Raw genomic sequence first — 21,777 nt, 5'->3', positions numbered from 1 at the left:
ACCCCCGTCCCTCCAAACCTGTGCAGGCTGATGACGTTTTAAAAGCAGGCTTTTCTGCTTTTAGAGGACCTACATGTGGAATAAGACAAATGACAGCTATATTCTTTCTCTCTTATTTGCTACTGATCATCACTCTGGATCCTAACATGGATTACTACTGCTTGCAAGAAAAGAAAAGCTAAGAGAAACAACTTTTTTTTTTCCCCAAGGGAAGAGAAAGGGTTTGTAAGTAGACAGTAATCTTTGTGAAGAAACACTGGAGTGTGTTTATAAAACTCAGGCTATTCTTAACTGAGAAAGAAAGCCGGTCAGAAGACACACCTTGACCCTGACTTCTAATTCCATTTAAGACACTATATCGTACCTCCTTTCCCACAGGGTCTCTTAAAAATAAATGGAAGGGTGAATCTGGTCCTTGACACATGCAGGCTAGCACCCGGCCTTCCTCCTGGAAACTCCCGACATGCCCCCTTCACCACGCGGGCTCCCAGAATACACGAGAACTCTCCATACAGACAAACACACGCAGACACACGACTCCAGGGCCACGCGCAGGCCTCCCGCTGCGGTCCCTCCACACGACAAGGCACACACGCCTGTGCTCCGGGGGCGCCCTCGAGCTGGCTGGGGGAGGTCTAACCCAGGCCCGTCTCCCATGTGTGTGGCATGAGGTGAGATCATTAAGGAGGAGAGTGGTGTTGTCTGGGGGCGCGGGTTGGAGGGGGGGGGGGGGCAAACGTCAGGCAGTGGGTGATGCCATGGCTGTCAGACGGTCCTCAGAAGTCCCGGAGGAGTGGCGGCTGATCGAGAGGGGGGCATTAATCTCTCGGAGGTGGATCTGTTAGCCGGAGAGGTGTTAGTCGTACGGTGTGCTCTGGGCAACCAGGTTGGAAAGGACGGGTGCTGGGGTGAGTGGAGTCGTGGCCGAGGGGCGTCAATTACCTGGGCATGCAGTGAAGCGGGGTAGGTGAAAGCAGGAGGAGGCAGCGCAGGCGCTAAGTCCGCTGGGTACAGAGGGTACGGGGCCCACACTTCAGGGCTACTGGGGTAAAGTGCAGGCACTGTGAGCTCATCTGCAAGACAAGAAGAAGGGGACAGTTAGTGGCCACCCCGCCGCCGGCTCCAAGCCGCAAACACACCCGCGCGCACCCGAGCCCCCGTCCGCGGCACGGGTCGCATCACTCAGCCGCTGCATCACCTGTTGGCGCCAGTCTCCTGAACACCGATCACTGACCAGTACATACAGAATTGAAAAAAAAAAAAGGCTCGAGGGCTAGGATGGACTGGGGGTGGTGGAAGGGAGGCTCAAGACAGGGGGAGGGGGTCTATGTCTCCTATGGCTGATTCATGTTGTTGGATAGCAAAAACCAACACTGCCAAGCCATTCTTCTCCAGTTAAAAATAAATTTAAAATTCATAAACATATTTCATATTTATTTAAAAAGTATAAATTTATACCATACAATAAATTTATATGTAATTATATAGTATTTATAAAAATCAGTAAGTAAACGTTTTTTAAAAAGCAGTAAGAATCTGCTTCCGGCCTGGCCTGCTGAGATCTTAGCCTCCACAGCGGACACTCTGATGTCTTTCCAACTGGAATACGGGGATCCCCTGAACAGTGAGGACTTCCTGAAGCCAACTGCAAACAGGGTCCTCCGAGGAAGACAGAGATCCAGTAGCGATCTCCCATGAAGACCCACTGCAGAGCCATTGGGAGAACAGCGGCCGCCTGGCAGGACCAGAAGGACCCCAGGACTGGAGGACTCCTCTGTTCATTGGCATACCGATTACTGGCAAACCGTGATCATCCAGAGTTTTCTGTTTAGAAGCACAAGGCCAGACACTGCCCACAGGGCATTTAAAGTGTTCTAAGTTTGGAGGATGGAAATGCAAGGTCTGGGGTGTTCAGATTCAAGGGGCACTGCACCAAGATCCAAATAAGGGCATTCACTGCTGCTGTTGATACAGATTTCATTTTCTAGGGAAAACACGTGAGTTGTGATGCCGACCGGCTGGTCTCAATGTTCCTTGCTCAGCTCCGAGTCCACGCTGGTCAGGCTGCAGTTTTGCCAGATTGACAGGCAAGCGCTGGGGTCTCAGGATGCATCGGGAAGCGGCCCGCTGAAGCCACCACACACACATGGGGGGCGGGCTGGGGTGTGTCTCAAGGCAAAAATACCCACAGTCAATAGTTACGCATCTGGAACCCGTGAAGCAGCATCTCAGTACGTGCTTTTATCACCTGTCAAAGTCTGATATCATGTAGGCCAGGGATGCTCCCTGGGACTGCCAAGGGAGTCAGGAAAGGTGACCCCTAAAGCCATTAGTGACTGCCATTCAGGACTTTCCAGAGGTCGACAGTGCATGGCATGTGACCCAAGGTCAAGAGAGTCATTTGCTTCCTTCTCACCATCTAAGCCACCCCAAGTCTTCATTCCAGGTCTCCCCTATCTCCCTAAATTCTGACTATGGGCAGGATTTTCAGTGTGGGGAGGAGGTTAGAAGTAGAAGAGTGCCATGCTGAGTGTGCCATGGAGACCACCCTACAGAACAAGCAGAAGGCAGCTGAGCCCACAGGAGCGTCTCATCAGTGGATGGGTGTGTGCGGAGCTTCTGTCTCCAGCAGGCGTGGAAGAGTTTTTTTTTTTTAATCAACTCAGTTGTCATTGTGATAATAGTTTGTCCCTCTTTTTTAAAATTATTTTTGATGTGGACCACTTTTAAAGTCTTTATTGACTCTGTTACAATTCTGCTTCTGTTCTGTTTTGGGTTTCTGGCTGTGAGGCACATGGGAATCTTAGCTCCTGGACCAGGGATCGAACCTGCACCCTCTGCATCAGAAGGTGGTGTCCTAACCACTGGACCACCAGAGAAGTCCCAGGAAGAGCTTCTAAAAGGATGAGGGAGAGGCAAGAGCTGTTGATGATGACACTTTCGCGGCCAGGAGGGGGATCCCAACAAGGTGGGGTGATGAGGCTCTGGTTGCTCAGGCACCCCAACTCTCCCTCTCTGAACAAGGCTGTTAAAGTGACCTCCTCGTGGTGATGGGAACAGAATCTGCTGGTCTATCTAGGCTGGGGAGCCTAGGCCAATTATTTGGTTGGGAAAATATTAACATCATAATCCTTTTTAAAGGGATCAGGTCTCCACCACCTGCTTCCACAGCTCTAGGGTGTGGAGGTGTGTGTGTGTAGTTTCTGGAAGGAAATTCCTTAGCGAGGGGTTAGCAGAGCCCCGTGATTCCTGTGGTGATGAGACCATATGATTTCTATTAGAGCAACAACTCTTGTGAGAGCCCAGGCTCGTGGAAACCAACCGCTGCCAGAACCAGTGCCTCAGATTTTAAACAAACAACCATTCTCAGGAATGGCAGGCTGTGACTGTGGCTGCTGTTGTTATTTCAGCTACCAGGTTATTTTAAGACTTCTGAGTCTTTTTTTAAAAACGTCAAGAGTCTCAAGACCCAGCACAGTCATCTTTCGGCCCATGCTTGCCTCGCCCCACGGCGACAGCAGAGGACAACAGTCACCACCCAGGGGCTCTGCTGAGTCTGCTGCCTGATGGCTAAAGGTGAGGCAGCCTTGCAGGGTGCTCTGGGGCTCCCTTCAGAACGTTTCTAGAAAGTGTATCTTTTAAGGTATCTGATCCTAAAGACATAGGGTCTGGGTTTTTATCTCAGCCTGATGGAATTTGTGATTGTCAGATCTTTCCATATTTTGTCCTAAAGCTTTACTTCACAGTGGACCAGTCCCTGATGGATATTTGCACAAAACCTAGCCCACGGATTCCCTGGCGGCTCAGTGGTAAAGAATCTGCCTGGCAGTGCAGCAGACATTGTAGAGACAATGCAGAGTTCGATCCCTGGTCCAGGAAGATCCAACATGGTGTTGAGCAACTAAGTCCACACACCACAACTACTGAGCCTGTTCTCTAGCACCTGGGAGAAATGACAGAAGCCAGAGCACCCTACAGCCCATGCTCTCCAACAAGAGTAACCCCTGCTTGCTGGAACTAAAGAAAAGCCCGCAAAGCATGGCAGACCCAGTGCAATCAATAAAGAATGGGGGGGGTGTTTGCTTCCAAGTCCTCTAAGCCAGGGGTCCCCAACCTCCAGGATCTAATGCAATAATAATAGAAATAAAGTGCACGATAATTTAATGTGCTTGAAACATCCCCAACACCACCCCTTCCACTCCAGTCCGTGGGAAAATTACCTTCTACAAAAGCAGTCCCTAGTACCAAAAACATTGGGGGCCGCTGTCCTATATCCCAACTGCAGAGTAATAGTATAGTCAGGTGGTGGAAAAGTCTAGGTATTAGTCTGTCAGTTGTGTCCAACTCTTTTGTGACCCCACGGACTGACCACCAGGCTCCTCTGTCTATGGGATTTCCCAGGCAAGAATATTGCAGTAGGTAGCCATTCCCTTCTCCAGGGGATCTTCCCAACTCAGGGATCAAATAGGGGATCTCCTGCATTGTAGGCAGATTCTTTACCATCTGAGCTACTAGCAAAGCCTCAGTGAAGCAGATCCTAAGATAAGAGACCAGGGGGAATATACACTAGGTAAATCCCTTGCTCCAGCTCATCAGCTCTCCCTTCATTTCTTAGAATGGAATCTGAAGTTATGGTAACTGTTAAAGAGGCACGTGAAAGGTTGGTCAGGAGGAAGATGAACTCAGGGTATCAGCGGAGATGCTCTGTGTGATGAGTGCTAAGCCAGGAGGGCAGTGAAATGATGACTAACAGCACATCCTCCGGGCAGGAGCCAGGTCTCACTCTGCACCCCTGGCCCGGCTCTGAGCCTGGCATTTAGCATGCCGTCATGCTTGCTGTACTGAACAGCACCTGACAGAAAATTCCAAAACTTCTTTAAAGAGATATCACTGTTTTCTTTGTTAAAGGAACTGTTCTTTGCCAGAGGAACTAGATCTAAAATTTCTCAACCCTGGAAGTAACTGTCATATGCACCCAAAATATTGAGCCAAGGGAGGCTCAAATCAGAGCAAGTGTTTTGGAGCAGGCGTTTCCAAAGTTAAAAATAAAACCAATGGAACTTTTCTTCAAACATGTTTCCCAGAAACTCTTTTTTAATAGGAGTGGAGCGGTCTGGGCAGATTCTCTGGTGGTCCTGGCTGGAGGAACTCAACTCCTGTGACAGTTCCCGGAGAACACCAAGGTTCTGGAGGTAACTGTTTGAAAACTGCTCCTCCAGTGGGTCTCATCCAGGGGCCTGTTTTTAAAGCAAGCTCCTCTTCCAAACTTCTGAAGGATGAATTCATTCCTATAGTTCCCGGAAACCCCTCGTGGAGTGGGCAGACGGGCAAGGGGTAGTCAGAGTAGGATGTTTGGGATCAAACAGTGAAGCAGCTGGGAGGGAAGCAAGCAGGCCTCCTGGCCTGACTTCAGTGGCCAAGGTACCAAGGTATGCCAAGGCCAAGGATTAATGACTTCCCTGGTGGCTTAGACAGTCAAGAATCTGCCTCCAACATGGGAGACCTGGGTTCAACCTCTGGGTTGAGAAGATCCCCTGGAGAGGGAATGGCAACCCACTTCCATGCCTAGAAAACCCCAAGGACAGAGGAGCCTGGCAGGCTACAGTCCATGAGGTTGCAAAGAGTCGGACATGACTGAGAGACCAACGCTTAATGGCCTCATGAGTGAGGTGCTGAGAAATCTGACCCAAGCCATACAGCAGGTCAAGTAACAGGAAGAAAGGTCAACAACCCAGGTAGAGTTATTCACGCCCTTCCCTGTGTTCCCAAGGCGGAGCTGCCCAGTGGCACTGCAGCCCCCACAGAGTGCTGTGTTGGGGGCCAGTGCTTCTCAAAATGTGCTCCCCAGACCAGCAGCTAGCAGCATGGGAGAAAGGCAAGTTCTCCGCTCCACCCCAGATCCACTTAATCGGGAATTCTGCCCTCTAGGTGATTCTGGCACACACTTCACTCTGAGAACCACTAACGTCAGTAGCCACCTGAATAAAGTCTGGGGTGTTTTGCTTTCAAAGTGCTGTGACACAGTACCTGTGGAATAACTGAATGAGACACTCCAGGAGAGAAGATGCAAATGAAAGCGATCATCCTGGACTTGTTCTGTGAAGAGAAACTGAAGGGGCAAAGTAGATCCAGCCTGGCATCCCTTGCTTGGCTTGGCTGTTTAGTCGCTCAGTCGTGCCCATCTCTTTGCGACCCCATGGACTGATGGACTGTAGCCCTCTAGGCTCCTCTGTCCATGGGATTTCACAGACAAGAACACTGGAATGGGTTACCATTTCCTCCTGCAGGGGATCTTCTTGACCGAGGGGTCAAACCCATGCCTCCTGCATTGGCAGGTGGATTCTTTACCACTGAGCCACTAGGCTCAGAGCCACCCATGAGTGACATACAGGCACAGTGGAGTGGCCGGCCCGGGGCAGGATCACACCTGGAAAGGAGGAGTCCTTAAGAACATCTCCACTTCACTGAGAGGCTGAAACTCCCTGAAAACACACATGCTCTCCTTTGATGCAAGAAGATAGTAAGCTGAATGAGCTTTGTTGCATCTGTATGCTTTGTTGTTGTTGTTGTTGCTAATGTGGTTTGAGAAAATTGTAATAGGTAAAGAGATGCGTTTCCCATAGAACAAGCCCTTCACCTGACCACCCCCTGGAAGGAGCAGAGCTCAGGTCAGCTTCACCTTCCTTAGTCTCAGCCCATCCTGTGCCAACTTAGTAGGAAAGCAAGGCTAAAGCAAGAGAACCTCTGATGGCCTGAGCCCGTGGGGATGGATGGCTTGGGAGTCAGCGAGGCTGAGTGAGCCAGGACCCAGGGAGCAGAAAGAGACTAGGAGGCCAGGGCTTTCGTCTGGGCCTAAGTCAACCCTCCTGGGAGGCTGGCTCAACCCTTTCTCATTGCCCCAGATCTGGTCACACACTTTCTCCTTTTGTACCACTGAGGATACATATAGTTGTTGGGGCAGTATCCATCTGAAATGACCTTTTTCTTAGCATAAGAATATGCAACCAGAACAGTTCAAACTGAATTCTAACAAACAAGGACTAGATTCCCCAATTCCACCCTCTGATCTCTTCGAAATCAAATAACTGCAAGTCTCTGATGAAGGTTTAAACCCAAAGAGCTCCTGAAGATCACCCAGTCTGCCTTTTCTTCTGGATGAGGAAACAAGGAGACAGACAGGGGAAGTTTCCAGTCTAAGGTCACGCTGAAACTTAGGTGAAGAAGAAGGACTCTTAGAAACGACGGAGATCAAGAGGGACAAGGAGACTCTTTAAAGGACATAACCTTAGTACAGTTGAGAACACAAGGTCCAAGAACTTTAAGTCAGCATTTACTTTGTTTCTTGGATATTTCCGTTTGGAAATATTCCACAGCAGCATCACGCTCAATATTCATAAAAGGAAACATTCCCTCCAATGGCGTGTCCTCCTTGGTCCCAGATTTCAGTAAAAGATGCTTAGATGTCCAAGCCAGGATGACTTGGAAGTCACCCTACCCTCCTCCAATCTTTCATCAAGGTCCTACTGAATCTATCCCATCCCATCACTTAAATCCTAACCACTGTCACTGGATTACTGAAAAGGATTCCTGAACGCAAGAACTTTAAAATGTACGATTCAGTACTGTCACTCTCCAGCTTAAAACCTTTCTATGATTTCCCTTTGATGTCTGGAGAGTTTGTGAATCCCCCAGACCCTCCAGCTCTTACTCTCACCTGGTTTTCCCTCCTGGTCTAAGGTCAGTGAGTTATTTACCTGGCTTGACCACACATGGTTCCCTTCCCACTTCTAGGTCCAGTACACACACATCCCTTCTGTCAGGCGTGCACCTTGCTTTCACTTGGTGTGACTCTTATTCATTCTTTAAAGGATTCCCCTTAGATGTCACTTCCTAGAGGGTAGAAGGGAGGTGACAAGGACCATCTTTGGGGCCGTTAGAATCCTCTCTGTGTTCATTAAAAAAAAAAAAACTATTAAAAAAAATATTTGTTTATTTATTGAGGTTGTGGAGCGTCTTATTAGTTGCAGCACGCAGGAACTTCAGCTGAGCCACATCAGATCTAGTTCATGACCGAGGAACGAACCTGGGTGCCCTGCGTTGGGAGCACAGAGTCTCAGTCACCGGACCACCAGCAAAGTCCTCTCTCTCTCTGTTTTGCTACATTCTGCACCTCCCAGCGTCACAGACACCCTTTGCTTACCCTGGTACCTAGACCAGTACATCAGAAGGTATTAAGAAGTCAACTCTTTGCTGTGTATTTGATAAAGTGAATGGAGGGGGAAAAAAAAGAGAAATTGCCCTTCAGGAGGAAATGATCAAATTGTAGATTAATTCAACTCTGTGTGGGAGAGAAATAGGCAGAGAGAGGATGAAGGTGAGAGCATGCAAATCCTACTTTTAATTTTATTTTTTTGGCTATATTGCACAGCATGCAGGATCTTAGTTCCCCGATCAGGGATTGAAGCCGTGTCCCCTGCAACAGAAGCACAGAGTCTTAACCACTGGACTGCCAGGAAGCCCCCAAATGCTACTTTTTAAGTAACATTACACTTTATATTAATAACACCTATTTTCATACATTTTATACACAGCTGAGAACATGCACATCATTATTCTGAATCCTTATTAAAAACTCTGGAGAGAGACTTCTTCAGAAAAGTGGAAAAGACCCTACTCCAGTGGTTAAGACTCTGTGCTCCCAATGTAGGGGGCCTGGGTTCCATCCCTGGTCAGAGAACTTGATCCCACATATCGCAACTAAGACCTCGCCCAGCCAAATAAATAAATATTAAAAAAAAAATCCTGGAGAAAGGGGCAGGAATGGATATCGTATTTTAACGATGAGAAAAACTCAAGCGGCTGAACTGGGATTAGAACCCAGGTCCCATGTCTTGGGCTCCCCTGCTGGCTCAGATGGTAAAAAATCTGCCTGTAATATGGGAGACTTGGGTCCAATCCCTGGGGAGGGAAGATCCCCTGGAGGAGAGAACAGCTACCCAGTCCAGTATTGTGGCCTGGAGAATTCCATGGACAGAGGAGCCTGGTGGGCTATGTATGGTCTACGGGGTCACAAAGAGTCAGACACGACTGAGCAACTAACACGTTCACTTATTTTCACCCACGTCTCATGGTTCAGGCTCCCTGGAGCATAAGTGGTCTTCATCTCTAGCATTCAACATACTCAATATACTAGAACAAACTCCACGAGAGCCTGCCTGATAGATGAAGAATTCCGCCAGAAAAAACAGCAACCATGTCACAGAAGGCCTAAGTATGATGAAAAATTCCAAACAAGAAAAATAAATCCAGGACTCTGTTAAGCAAGCAACTCCTACTCACATACCTCTGCAAGTAGTTGATCCAAGTTTATTAAGCAAACCCTTCAAAAACCAGCCTTAACGAGGCCCACTCTTTTGAGGACTGTCCCACTGGGCCATACTCTTCTGATGTAAGGGCTAAGAACACAGTCCACTCCCAGTTTCTGTGGCCAGGGACAGTGCACACAGGCTGTAGGGGGTTGAAGAGTGTCCCCACTAAAATTCCTATCTGCCTGCAACCTCAGAATGTAACCTTTTTGAAAACAGGACTTTTTGGAGATGTAATTATTTAAGGATCTCGTGATGAAATCATTCTAGATTTGGTGGTGGTGGTGAGCTTAAATCCAAAAACTGATGTCCTTATAAGAGCAGAGGACATAGAGAAGCAGGTGATGTGAAGACGGGAACAGAGGCTGGAATGATACAGCCACAAGCGAAGGAACCCCCAGAAGCTACGAGACGCACCGGATGGTCTGAGTTTCCAGAAGAAGCCAACCCCGTGGATGCCTCGACTTCAGACCTCCCTCCTCCTAAACGGTGAGAATATATCTCAGTTGTTTTCAGCCACCCGTCTGGTGGGAATCTGTTGTCATGCCCCAAGAATACCTTTGGTTCCCACAAAAGGTCACATACTTCAAAGAAGGTAAGTGTAGAGGGACAATCAAAAGATTCGGTGAAAAGTTCAAAAGGACGTGATACTGATCATGACTGTAGTTTGTGCGTTCGGCACAGGGAGCCAGCTGTGCTCAGGGCTGGAGACCCAGGAAAAATCAATCACTGCTCAGCACCCCCTCTACTCTACCTGTTCTTTTTCTGAAATTAATATTTATTTTGCTGCTCTGGGTCTCAGTTTTGGCACTTGGGCTTAGTTGCTCTGAGGTATGCAGGAATCTAAGTTCCCAGGCCAGGGATCAAACCCATATCCCCTGCACTGGAAGGTGGATGCTTAACCATGGGGCCACCAGGGAAGTCCCCCCACCTGCTCTTTAATTAAGTCCTTGGCCATTTTCTTTGCTTCAGTTACTAATTCAATTTAGGATAATTCCTAAGTCTTCAGTGGAAAAAGTTACAAAAAGTGGGAAAAAAGTGGAAGCAGTGATAGATTTTACTTTTTTAGGCTTTAAAATCACTGCAGAAGGTGACTGCAGCCATAACATTAAAAGACACTTGCTCCTTGGAAGGAAAACTATGACAAACCTAGACAGTGTATTAAAAAGCAAAGACATTACTTTGCTGACAAAAGGTCCGTATAGTCAAAGCTATGGTTTTACCCAGTAGCTGTGTACAGATGTGAGAGTTGGACCATAAAGAAGGCGGAGTGCCCAAGAATCGATACTTTCATACTGTGCTGTTGGAGAAGACTCTTGAGAGCCCCTTGACTGCAAGATCAAACCAAGGAATCCTTAAAGAAATCAACTTGGAATGTTCATAGGAAGGACCGATGCTGGAGCATCAATACTTTGGCCATTTTTGTTAAGAGCCAACTCACTGGAAAAGATCGTGATGCTGGGAAAGATTGAGGGCAAAAGGAGAAGGGGGTGACAGAGGATGAGATGGTTAGATATCGTCACCGACTCAATGGACATGAATTTGAGCAAACTCCAGGAGATAGCGGAGGACAAAGGAGCCTGGTCCATGGGGTTGCAAAGAGTCGGACACAACTCAGTGACTGAACAACAACATAAATCTACAGTGAAGGGACTTCCCTGGTGGTCCACTGGCTAAGACTCTGTGCTTTCAATACAGGGGTCCTGGATTTTCGATTCTTGGTCAGAGAACTAGATCCCACATGCCCTAAGAGCTGGTGCAAAAAAATAAATATTTTTTTTAAAAAAAATCTACAGCAAAGATTTCCACTTCAGTGCAGACATCCTAAACACATTCAAGTCAACTCATCCGAAAATGCACTATCGCTCATAAACCAATGCCTCTTTATACCTCCCCACACTCCACTATCCCATCCATTCAGGTACAAGCACCTTTCATTTCTCACATCCAACAACTGCAGTTTTAACATACTAAAGACAATGACAGACTCTAATGATAAGAGCAAGAAAGTAGCTAATGTTTATGGAGCACATCTCACAGGGCAACCACCATGCTCACAGCACTGGTGGGAGGCTCTAACTCCAGCCCCTGTGCGTCCTCAGGAAGCACGGGCACTCACAGGTTCCGTTCCTCGTCCGCTGGCTCACAGCCAGCGACACCAGGGTGTGCATCAGTCATCTCCAGCCTCTCCAGTTCTCTGCCTCTTCACACGGGTGGCATTTCCTCCGTGCCTTTCTCATAACTATCTTTCCCTTTACAGCCTTATTTCTACCACCCAAATGAGGTTCCAGCTGGACTCTTAACAGCCTCTTCTTGACTTTTAAACTGGTTTCCTAATGATTTCCACGGTCTTTCCACTCACATTCATCTCTCCTAACACATATTCCTAGAGCAACCCTTTAAACCTGCAGGCTAACCCAGACCAAAAAAGGTATGCCAAGGAAATTCCAAAAGCAAGCCGGTCTTTATTCAACTGGGGCACCTCCCCTCCAGGTTAATGGATTTTGGGCCAGGCCATGAGCAGTCACTGCTCCCAGGATCCCATTCTTTCCTTACTGGGCAGATGTTCCATGTCAAAATCCCTTCCAGTCTAGGACAGAGGATGAGATGGTTGGATGGCATCACCGACTCGATGGACATGGGTTTGAGCAGGCTCCGGGAGTTGGTGATGGACAGGGAAGCCTGGCATGCTGCAGTCCATGGGGCTGCAAGGAGTTGGACACAACTGAGCAACTGAACTAAACTGACCCTTGATCTGAGTGAGGAAGGAAACCCAGAGAACAAGCTGCAGGAAAACTGTTTCTCTGGTGACTTGATTAAAGTCATCACTGTTACTGCCTCTTGCTCATCAGAATGGCACATTTTCATACCTCTTCCTTCCTGAGACCTGGAACTGCAGGGTGGAGGATCACCCAGAACTTCCCCAGCAATTTCCCACCCAGACATTGCAACTGAACTTTTAGGGTTTCTCTCTGAGAGCCAGTCAACAAGGAATCAACTGCAATCAAATCTAGATGTTTAACAGGAGCTCTATTTCCAGAAAGCACTGGTAGTTTTATGTTTGTTTGTTTTTTAAAATATTTGGCTGCACTGGGTCTTCTTTGCAGCTTTCCAGAACTTAGTTGAGGCACGAGGTATCTTAGTTCCCTGACCAGGGATTGAACCCGGGCCCCTCGCATTGGGAGCATGGAGTCAGCCACTGGACCACGATGGAAATCCCAAGTGTTGGTTTTCTATCATATAAACAACATAAAGGGCTTCCCTAGTGGTTCAGATGGTGGGGAATCCGCCTGCCAATGCAGGAGACCCAGATTCAATCACTGGGTCAGAAAGATCCCCTGGAGGAGGAAATGGCAACCCACTCCAGACTTCCGGCTGGAGAATTCCATGGACAGAGGAGCTATAGCCCATGGGATCGCAAAGAATTGGACACAACTGAGCAACTAATACACACACATACAACATAAAAACATTCACCCAGATCTACTCTGCTGGAGACCAAGTAAGCTTCATGAAGATGGAATACTCTCATGAATTCACTACTAGATATTCCCTACTAGCAATTATACTATTAACAGCTGTATTTACTAACATGCCATTTTCACAGTGTCTGGAGCAAAGTAGGCACCCTATAAATATTCCGAGTGGATATACCCTTCCTTTTACACAGCACACCCCCTCCCTCCTCTGTATTCATCCAGAACTGTACTGTCAGGTAAAATGTTTCTTCTGCCTCTTTTGCTGCCCAAACAGACTTCTCCATCTGTGGTAGGTCATTTAATTATAAAGGGATCTCAGAACTGTCTAGAAGAGTGGCTGTCCATGGGACCAGCCACATAGCAAATGGTCATAATAAGGGTATTTATACAGTACATACTTGGTGCAAAATATTTTCCAGACCTTAACCTATTTATTTGCCAAAACATTCTTATGAGGTATTGCGATTATTACTGCGTATCACAAAAGCAGGATCTAACTAAGGGTTTAGAGGGATGAAGTGACAGGTACAAGGCCACGTAGTGGGGAGGAACGGGGCCAAGATCTGAATACACGCAGTACGGCTACAGAGCTCATGCTTTGACCCACTGTTAAAACGGTGTTTTTTTTTACCCCCCTGGTCAAACATCTTCCCCACAAGCCATAAAGTTTCACTTTACAAGTTAGAAAAGACAGGTCACCACCTTCAAAAACAAAGAAGAAAAAAGAAGAAACAAAACACTACTTTAGGGTGGCTGAATAAATATCACAAGAGGTCATTTTGGCAACATGACAATTCTGGTCTGCTTCTCTGGGCACTGATGATGTGTAACGAACACTTAATTTTAAAAATTTATAATAAAAAGAAAAGCATGGTCATAAGGTAAAATTTTTTAAAAATATTTCTTTGATGTGGACCATTTCTGAAGTGTTTATTGAACTTGTTACAATACTGCTTCTGTTCTGTGTCTTGGCTCCTTGGCCAGAGGCAGAACCCACCACACCCCCTGCATTGAAAGACTATGCCTTAACCACTGAACACCAGAGAAGTCCCCAGTCATAAGGTAATTTCGACATGAGATTTACAAAATTAGTTAGAAGGTATACAATATGTATATACGCACTAAGTAACCCACTCCAGTACTCTTGCCTGGAAAATCCCATGGATGGAGGAGCCTGGTAGGCTGCAGTCCATGGGGTCGTGAAGAATCAGACTCAACTGAGCGACTTCACTTTTACTTTTCACTTTCATGCATTGGAGAAGGAAATGGCAACCCACTCCAGTGTTCTTGCCTGAAGAATCCCAGGGATGGGGGAGCCTGATGGGCTGCCGCCTATGGGGTCGCACAGAGTCGGACACAACTGAAGCGACTTAGCAGCAGCAAGGGAGAGAGACGGCATGAGAAATTATAGGTGTGGATCACAGAGATGCTAGATGAGAGATGGTAACAATGTGTGCTTTACTGAGAATACTGGCAGGAGTAGAAAGAAAGCAGAAGACATTTCTAGCTCTGTTTAAAAAGTATTTAAGGAAAAAATAACCACTTTGTGCTTCAGTAAAGCTTCCACTTGCCACTGACCTTCCTGGGGCATAGATGTATTGATATCATTCGCTGAAGGCAGAAAGTGAGGATGGGAGAGATGTTTACAAGAACATACAGGCATAGGTGTCTTTTAATGAAACTGCTGTTTGGATACATCTCTACTTAGTTATTGGAGAAGGAAATGGCAACCCTCCCCAGCATTCTTCCCTGGAGAATTCCATGGAAGAGGAGCCTGGCGGGCTATTGCAGGCTACTGTCCGTGGGGTCGCAAAGAGTCAGACACAATGAGCAACTAACACTACACTATTTAGTTATACAAAGGGATCATCGACAAAACCGTTTAATTAAATGATAAGCTCCCTGAGCCCAGAGCCTGCATCTCTTTTGCTCACCAGAGTATTCCCAGTGCCTAGTATAGTACATTTATCTAACAGAGCTCTTTTTTTTTTTTTTTTTCTTTTTGGTTTAGCCATACCACAGGCATGTGGAATCTTTAGTTCCCTGACTAGGGATCAAACCTCCGCCCCCTGCATTGAAGTGCAGAGTCTTAACCACTGCTTGGCCATGAAGTTCCACTCATGATTTTTGGATAAATGCTCTGTTAGGCATAAATCTTTGCATATGCTGATTTTCCCTGAGATAAATTCTAAGACTGAAAACAACTATGTCAAAGGTGATGAGAGTTTTTAAGGACCTTTATACATCTTTCTGTGTTTAAATGTTTCAATAGATATTTCCAACAGAAACAGAAATATTTGTACCAGCTTTTAGTATGACAATATTGGGGATTATTATTAAAAACAAAACTAAACAAACACAGACAATTTTAGAAGACAAAAAATCTCTCCATTATGTTAATAAGTTAACAAAGCTGAACTCACTTCATTGCCAGATTCTTATTTGGAGCAGGTGCTGCCTAGGAAAGTCTTCATTAACGCATGCTCCTTTCTTAAATAAAAAATCCAGGAAGTACCAAATAATCTTCATGGCAGCTCCCATAACAGCGTGTGTACCCTGACTACTGCACCCATCACCTGCACTGAAAATGATCTCTTTCTGTATCTTTCTCCTCCCCCAAGTTGTAACCTCCTACTCCCATCATTTCTGTCTGGCACACAAAAGATATCCAATCAAAGTTTATTAAATCTAGGGAATTCCCAAATGGTCCAGAGGCTAGGACTCCTCTCGCTTTCACTGCTGAGAGTGCCAGTTCAATTCCAGGATGCGGAACTAAGATCCAGCAAGTCATAAGGCATGGCCGAGTAAAGGTTACAAGACAATGTGCGTAGGGTTGAGGAAATAGTACGACATTAAAACAAAGTCTGTTAAATTTAATTGATATTACCAAGTGCCTGCAACTTATCACACTGTCAAGCACGCATAAAATTGAGAAATAATCAACCCAAACGATGTATAATTTGGCACATTCCCTTGACTTTTAAGAAAATATCAGTTTAAATCTGCATAGGCCCTGGTCCTGGAAATAAAGGCAGACATTTTAATAATCTGTCATAGCTGTCCATTTTTAAGAGCCTGAAGATGACTCTTGGAGCTGAAGAAGCAGAACCTCAAAATACACCTGAGGCAGTGATCCCCAACCCTCTCTGACACCGGGGACTGCTTTTGTGAAAACAATTTTTCCATGGGTGGGGGGGGAGGGAGGGTTGGGGTGAGGATGGTTTCGGAATGATTCAAGTGCATTATCTTTACTTCTATGATTATTTCAGTGAATTAAGTCATTAGATCCCAGAGGTTGGGGACCCCTGCCTTAGAGTACAAACCACACAAATCCACACGCAGGCAAGGGCACGCTAGCCTCTGGGCCACGTTGAGGCATTTCTGAATGAAGCTGTGTCTGAATCGAGTCCCTGCTCTCATCCCTTCCCACCTCCTGCTCCATGAGCTCAGGAACTCTATGCCTCGCGGTTCTCCATCTATGTCCACTGCTGGCCCCGGGTTCCATGCCCTTGACTTAGCCACAGGGAAGGACAAGAATATCCACAAGCCACTGGCAGACTGTCACATCTTGAGTGCACAGATGAGAGGCGGGTGGGCCAGCATGGTAAAACCCATGCCATCCCTGCTCCCTTCTTCTCTGGTTCTCTCATGTCAGATCAATTGTAGTCAGTAGTTTACTATTCTGAAAATAATTCTGATTTCAATATGCATGGCTATGTCAAAAAGTTCCAAGCATACTTTGTAAAACTCAAGGGAATGTACCCATCTTTTGGAAATAAGGAAAAAATAGGCACTCGCTTATGGTAATGCTGTTGTATCTCAAGGGGCCTTTTCCAATCACTGAAAAGGTACAGCCTCTAGACCGAAAGGCGTTGGTCCTACTAAGACCCACTGAAGTAAAATGCCATCTCTAGAGACAGATGGACATTTCAGAGTTTCTCAGGTGATACTATAATTTGGACTCCTAGAAATTTAAATTCAAACGGCAATTATAAAATTGAACACACAGCAAAAAAGAAAAAAAGAAAAACACCCAAACATTAAAAACAGAAGCAATATTTTAAGAAATTCAATAAAGACTTTAACAATCATCCATATTTTAAAAAAAAACCCTCTATAAAAAATAAATAAAATTGAACACATTGCTTAACCTAGAGGCAGCTGTGTCATTTATCACCTTCCTGACTGAGGCAGCTTGGGCACTACAACCACTGCCATCGCCACCTCACCCCCCGTGCTCCAGACTCTCAGAGCCCAGGGGGTATGATGGCCGCATCACATGCATGGTGAATGCCTAAAAAGCCCCTACACGGGCATGCTTTCCCAAGCTCTCCTTGCCCCGGTCCCTGAATGGCACTTGGAAAGTGAGGAGGAACACTTGAAGTAACGAGGCCATTTATTCCTCATGGCACTGTGTGACTGTCATTTGGTAATATTAAAAAGCAAACCAAGGGACTTCCCTGGTGCTCCAGTGGTTAAGACCACCTTCCAAGGCAGGGGGCTGCAGGTTCAATCCCTGGTCAGGGAGCAAAGATCCCACATGCCTTGAGGCCAAAAACCAAAACATAAAACAGAAGTAATACTCTACCAGATTCACTACAGACTTTAACAAAGGTCCACATTAAAAAATGAACTGAATGAAGTATCATCATCACTGTCTTTACTTAATATCAGATTCTCTCAGCACCAGAATGCAGATGGGTATGGCAAAGGCTGCTTAAACATTTCTCTGTGCCAAGGTGTTTTCTTTCAGGAGGTTAGAAATCAATTACTTAAATAGGAAGTCTCATACCTCCCATTACTGCAAACTCTGAAAAACGTATAGGAAGATAGCCATCAGAACACTTCCTGTCCACAGGTAACATAGTTGAGAACATGCAGAACTCGCTTTCCTCAATGCATTCAGTTTTATAATCTAGTGACCTCAGAGGAAAACTAATACAAACAAACTCCCACTTCCAGAAACATCTGTTCCAAAAGCTGCTCTCCTTGGTCCCCTGCGTTCTCAGAAGTGACACAGATTTCACTTTACCACTGAAGGGCGCGCTTCCATCTGCGCGCTCTAGGGTGGCGCTGAATAAACTGTTTTCTAAGAGGGTTGAACCTTGAGCCACAAGCTGGATGAAATAATCGGTGGCCTTCAGCTAACAACAGCAACGAAGACTAACAGCAACAGCAACTAGGGCTCCTCTCGCTTTCACTGCTGAGGGTGCCAGTTCAATTCCTGGATGCGGAACTAAGATCCAGCAAGTCATAAGGCATAGCCGAGTAAAGTTCACGAGAGAATGTGCACAGTTTTGAGGGAAACAGTACCAGCTCAGGGTACCGGGCCAGCATGAATGAATATAGCCCAAGGAATGCAAAAATGCTTCTCTGGTGGCTCAGAGGTTAAAGTGTCTGCCTGCAATATGGGAGACCTGGGTTCGATCCCTGGGTCGGGAAGATCCCCTGCAGAAGGAAATGGCAACCCACTCCAGTATTCTTGCCTGAAGAATCCCGTGGATGGAGGAGCCTGGTGGGCTACAGTCCACGCGATCGCAAAGAGTTGGACATGACTGAGCAACTTCACTTTCAGGTGGTACTAGTGGTAAAGGACTGCCAATGCAGGAGATACAAGGGATGAGGGTTCCATCCCTGGATTGGGAAGATCCCCTGAAGAAGGTAATGGCAACCCACTCCAGTATTCTCACCAGAATAATCCCGTGGATAGAGAAGCACTGAAGCTGCAGTCCACGGGGTCACCAAGAGTCAGACACGACTCAGTATGCACACTGCCACTTTTTCTCATGTTTGATATCATCTCTGTCAATGGCTTCAACACATATATGCTAAGTACCTACTGTGGGCCAGATGCCAGGTGAATGCCATCATTTAAAACTTCTCCAGCCCAAATTCGGGAGAGTAATGATGAGCCACAGAGGAACCTCATTATCTACAGAATTGAAATGTGTGCTGTGCTTAGTCACTCAGTGGTGTCTGACTCATTGCGACCCCATGGACTGCAGCCTGTGAGGCTCCTCTGTCCAAGGTATTGGGATTCTCCAGGCAAGAATACAGGAGTAGGTTACCATGCCCTCCTCCAGGGGAACTTCCCAACCCAGGGATCAAACCCAGGTCTCCTGCATGGCAGGCTGATTCTTTACCAGCTGAGCCACCAGGGAAGGTAATTCCTACTTAATTGAATGTATCTTGGTGATCTTGGGGTAGGGAAGAATGTAATTGAAAAACAACTGTTTGGAAACGGAACTTATTAATTTCAAGATGGCAGGCTGTTAGGATGATGTGATCTGTCATCTGGAAAGTGTTGGAACAGCTATGAACTCTCCAGGGAGTCAGCAAATGCTCACCAAAAAGGACTGGACAAGGGAAGAATAAATGACCTTCTTGGATCAGTAATGCACATAATTCCACAAATACGATGAAAAGCTCCCATGGCACAAAGGAGCTCAACTCATTGCTCTGTGATGACCTAGAGGGATGGGATGAGAGGGAGGTGGGAGAGAGGCTCAAGAGGGAGAGGATATATGTATACATATAACTGATTCACTTCAGTTATACGTACAGCAGTTATATATACAGTTATATTGTACAGCGGAAATTAACACCTTAATGCAATTATACTCCAATTAAAAAAAAAAAGTTTCACCTGAAAGTCAAGCTAGTGTTTCTCTCCTACGTTTTAGCTGTAAATGTTGCTAGCTGTGCCATCTCGGACTATTTACCTAATTTCTCTGAGCCTCAGTTTCCTCAGATAAAAATATAGAATATGATATAGCTTCAGCATAAAAAGGAACTGAAAATTTGGGGCACAGACAGTAAATGTACCATAGCAGGCAGTGGTAGCTAACAACAACAACTTAATCCTATGACATTAACATAGGAAAGGAGGTGACAACCAAGATCTGGGAGTGTCAATGATGTCTATGCTATAGGAAATCTATGCTAATGACAGGAAACTCCCTTGGGTCATCAAATTGTCTGGGGCTGCACCTTCCAGGAGGAGACAGCAAGGAGTGGTGCTTTGGAATGCGGGCCCTCTGCCACTTCTCATGTTTCTTCCTCATTCCTCCCAGCCTCATCTTTGTTGCTGCTGTTGTTAATGTTTTAGCTGTACCATGTGGCATGTGGGATCTTGGTTTCCTGACCAGGGATTGAACCTGTGCCCCCTGCAGGGCCAGGTTAACTGCTGGCTTGCCAGGGAAGTGCCTTGTGCATCATATTTACTGTTCAACTCTTTCTACTGAAGTGAAAGTCGCTCAGTTGTGTCTGACTCTTTGTGATCCCATGGACTACACAGTCCATGGAATTCTCCAGGCCAGAAGACTGGAGTGGGTAGCCTTTCCATGGACAGAGGAGCCTGGTGGCTACAGTCCATGGGGTTACAAAGAGTTGGACACGACTGAGCGACTAATACTTTTTATCCTTTCTCTCTTTTTACTAGGGATAAGTTGATGATCACTAGAAGATACAGCTTTGTTAACTATATGACATTTACTCTTTTATTTTCAAAACAATGGTGCTCTTTTTTAATAGCACAAGGCTTCCTTTCAAAGAAGTCTCACTGCCCTTTAGCTTCTCTAAGAGAATCTGATCTGCTCAAAGGTCCACTTAACCTCATAAACATAACTGGCCAAGTAGCTCTGGAGACTGTTCCAACCTCCCCGGTCACCCAATTCCACCAGCTACGACAGGACTAAGTTACAATGGCAGCTCCAAAGTTGATGCACCTCGGTCCCTAACTGGTCTAACTATATTTTCTCTTTTTTTCTCCATCTCTTTGCCTCATAAAAATCAGAAAGATTTAAGCACCAAGTTTAAGAACAACCATAAGAAAAAGCCTACATCTTAACTGTGCAGGAGGTGAAGAGCCACAGTGTTGACTTTGCAGGAAGATAAACAGTAAAAACTTGGCAAGCACTACTTATACAATCCCCCCTTCCCCACCTGCCCCATTCCTGAAGACTGCACTCATTCTTGGGATGTGAATGACAGGAAGAGTTCATCTGAGAGAACAGGGCACCCTAACCTGGTTAGAAGCCCTGAAATACCGAAAGACAACTGGAGGGTTTAACCTAACTGAGCTTCTTCATTTGAAGGGAAAAGTATTTCTATTGCATGAGGATCTCTGGTCTGGGATGATCAGATTACCTTCAAATTCTAAAAGGTCGCCTGTTTGTGGTTGTTTAGTTGCTAACTCATGTCTGACTCTTTGCAACCCATGGACCGATGCCCGCCAGGCTCCTCTGTCCTTTAGTATCTCCCAGAGTTTGCTATCATTCAATGTCCATTGAGCCAGTGATGCTATCCAACCATCTCATCTCCTCTGTGGTCCCCTTCTCCTTTGTCTTCACTCTTTCCCAGGGTCCTAAAAAACCCTTCAATCAGGGTGTTTTCCAATGAGTCTTCTCATTGCATCAGGTAGCCAAAATATTGGAGCTTCAGCCTCAGTCCTTCCAGGGAATATTCAGGGTTGATATCCTTTAGGATTGACTGCCTTTGATCTCCGTGCAGTCCGAGGGACTCTCAAGAGTCTTCTCTAGCACCACGGTTTGAAACGATCAATTCTTTGGCGCTCAGACTTCTTTATGGTCCAACTCTCACATCTGTACATGACTAATGGAAAAACCATAGCTTTGACTATACGGACCTGTGTTAACAATCTGATGTCTCTGTTTTTTAATATGCTATCTAGGCTGGTTATAGCTTTCTGTCCAAGGAGCAAGCATCTTTTAACTTCAAGGCTGTAGTCACAGTCTGCAGTGATTTTTGGTTGGCTGTTAGTCTTTCCCAGTTTTACACTAATACATAAAACTAGGGAAACCTGCATGAGAGAGCCAGGAGGAAGGCTGGCTGGCTGTGACATGACTTTGGAGCCTGGGTATGTGATCCATGCAGGAACCAAGGAGTCTGTGGGACTTCTCCACCCCCTTAGA

At 46.2% G+C, this 21,777-nt stretch overlaps 1 protein-coding gene across 2 annotated transcripts in view; it reads right to left on the bottom strand.

Moving 5' to 3' along the window:
* RBPMS (RNA binding protein, mRNA processing factor) overlaps positions 1-21,777 on the bottom strand; it is a 203,641-nt gene that overhangs the window by 25,155 nt on the left and 156,709 nt on the right. For both annotated transcript variants that reach the window (XR_011253436.1, XM_069572899.1), the window contains exon 6: positions 943-1,073. Coding sequence is in view for 1 of the 2 variants with exons in the window: in XM_069572899.1 (XP_069429000.1) it covers positions 943-1,073 (131 nt within the window). In the remaining variant the exon portion in view is untranslated. The remainder of the gene's footprint in view (positions 1-942; positions 1,074-21,777) is intronic.

Source organism: Ovis canadensis, chromosome 26 (assembly GCF_042477335.2).
Source record: "Ovis canadensis isolate MfBH-ARS-UI-01 breed Bighorn chromosome 26, ARS-UI_OviCan_v2, whole genome shotgun sequence".
NCBI classification, from domain to species: domain Eukaryota; kingdom Metazoa; phylum Chordata; class Mammalia; order Artiodactyla; family Bovidae; genus Ovis; species Ovis canadensis.
The sequence above is the reverse complement of the archived record's forward strand: the minus strand, read 5'-3'. Positions and strand labels throughout refer to the sequence as shown.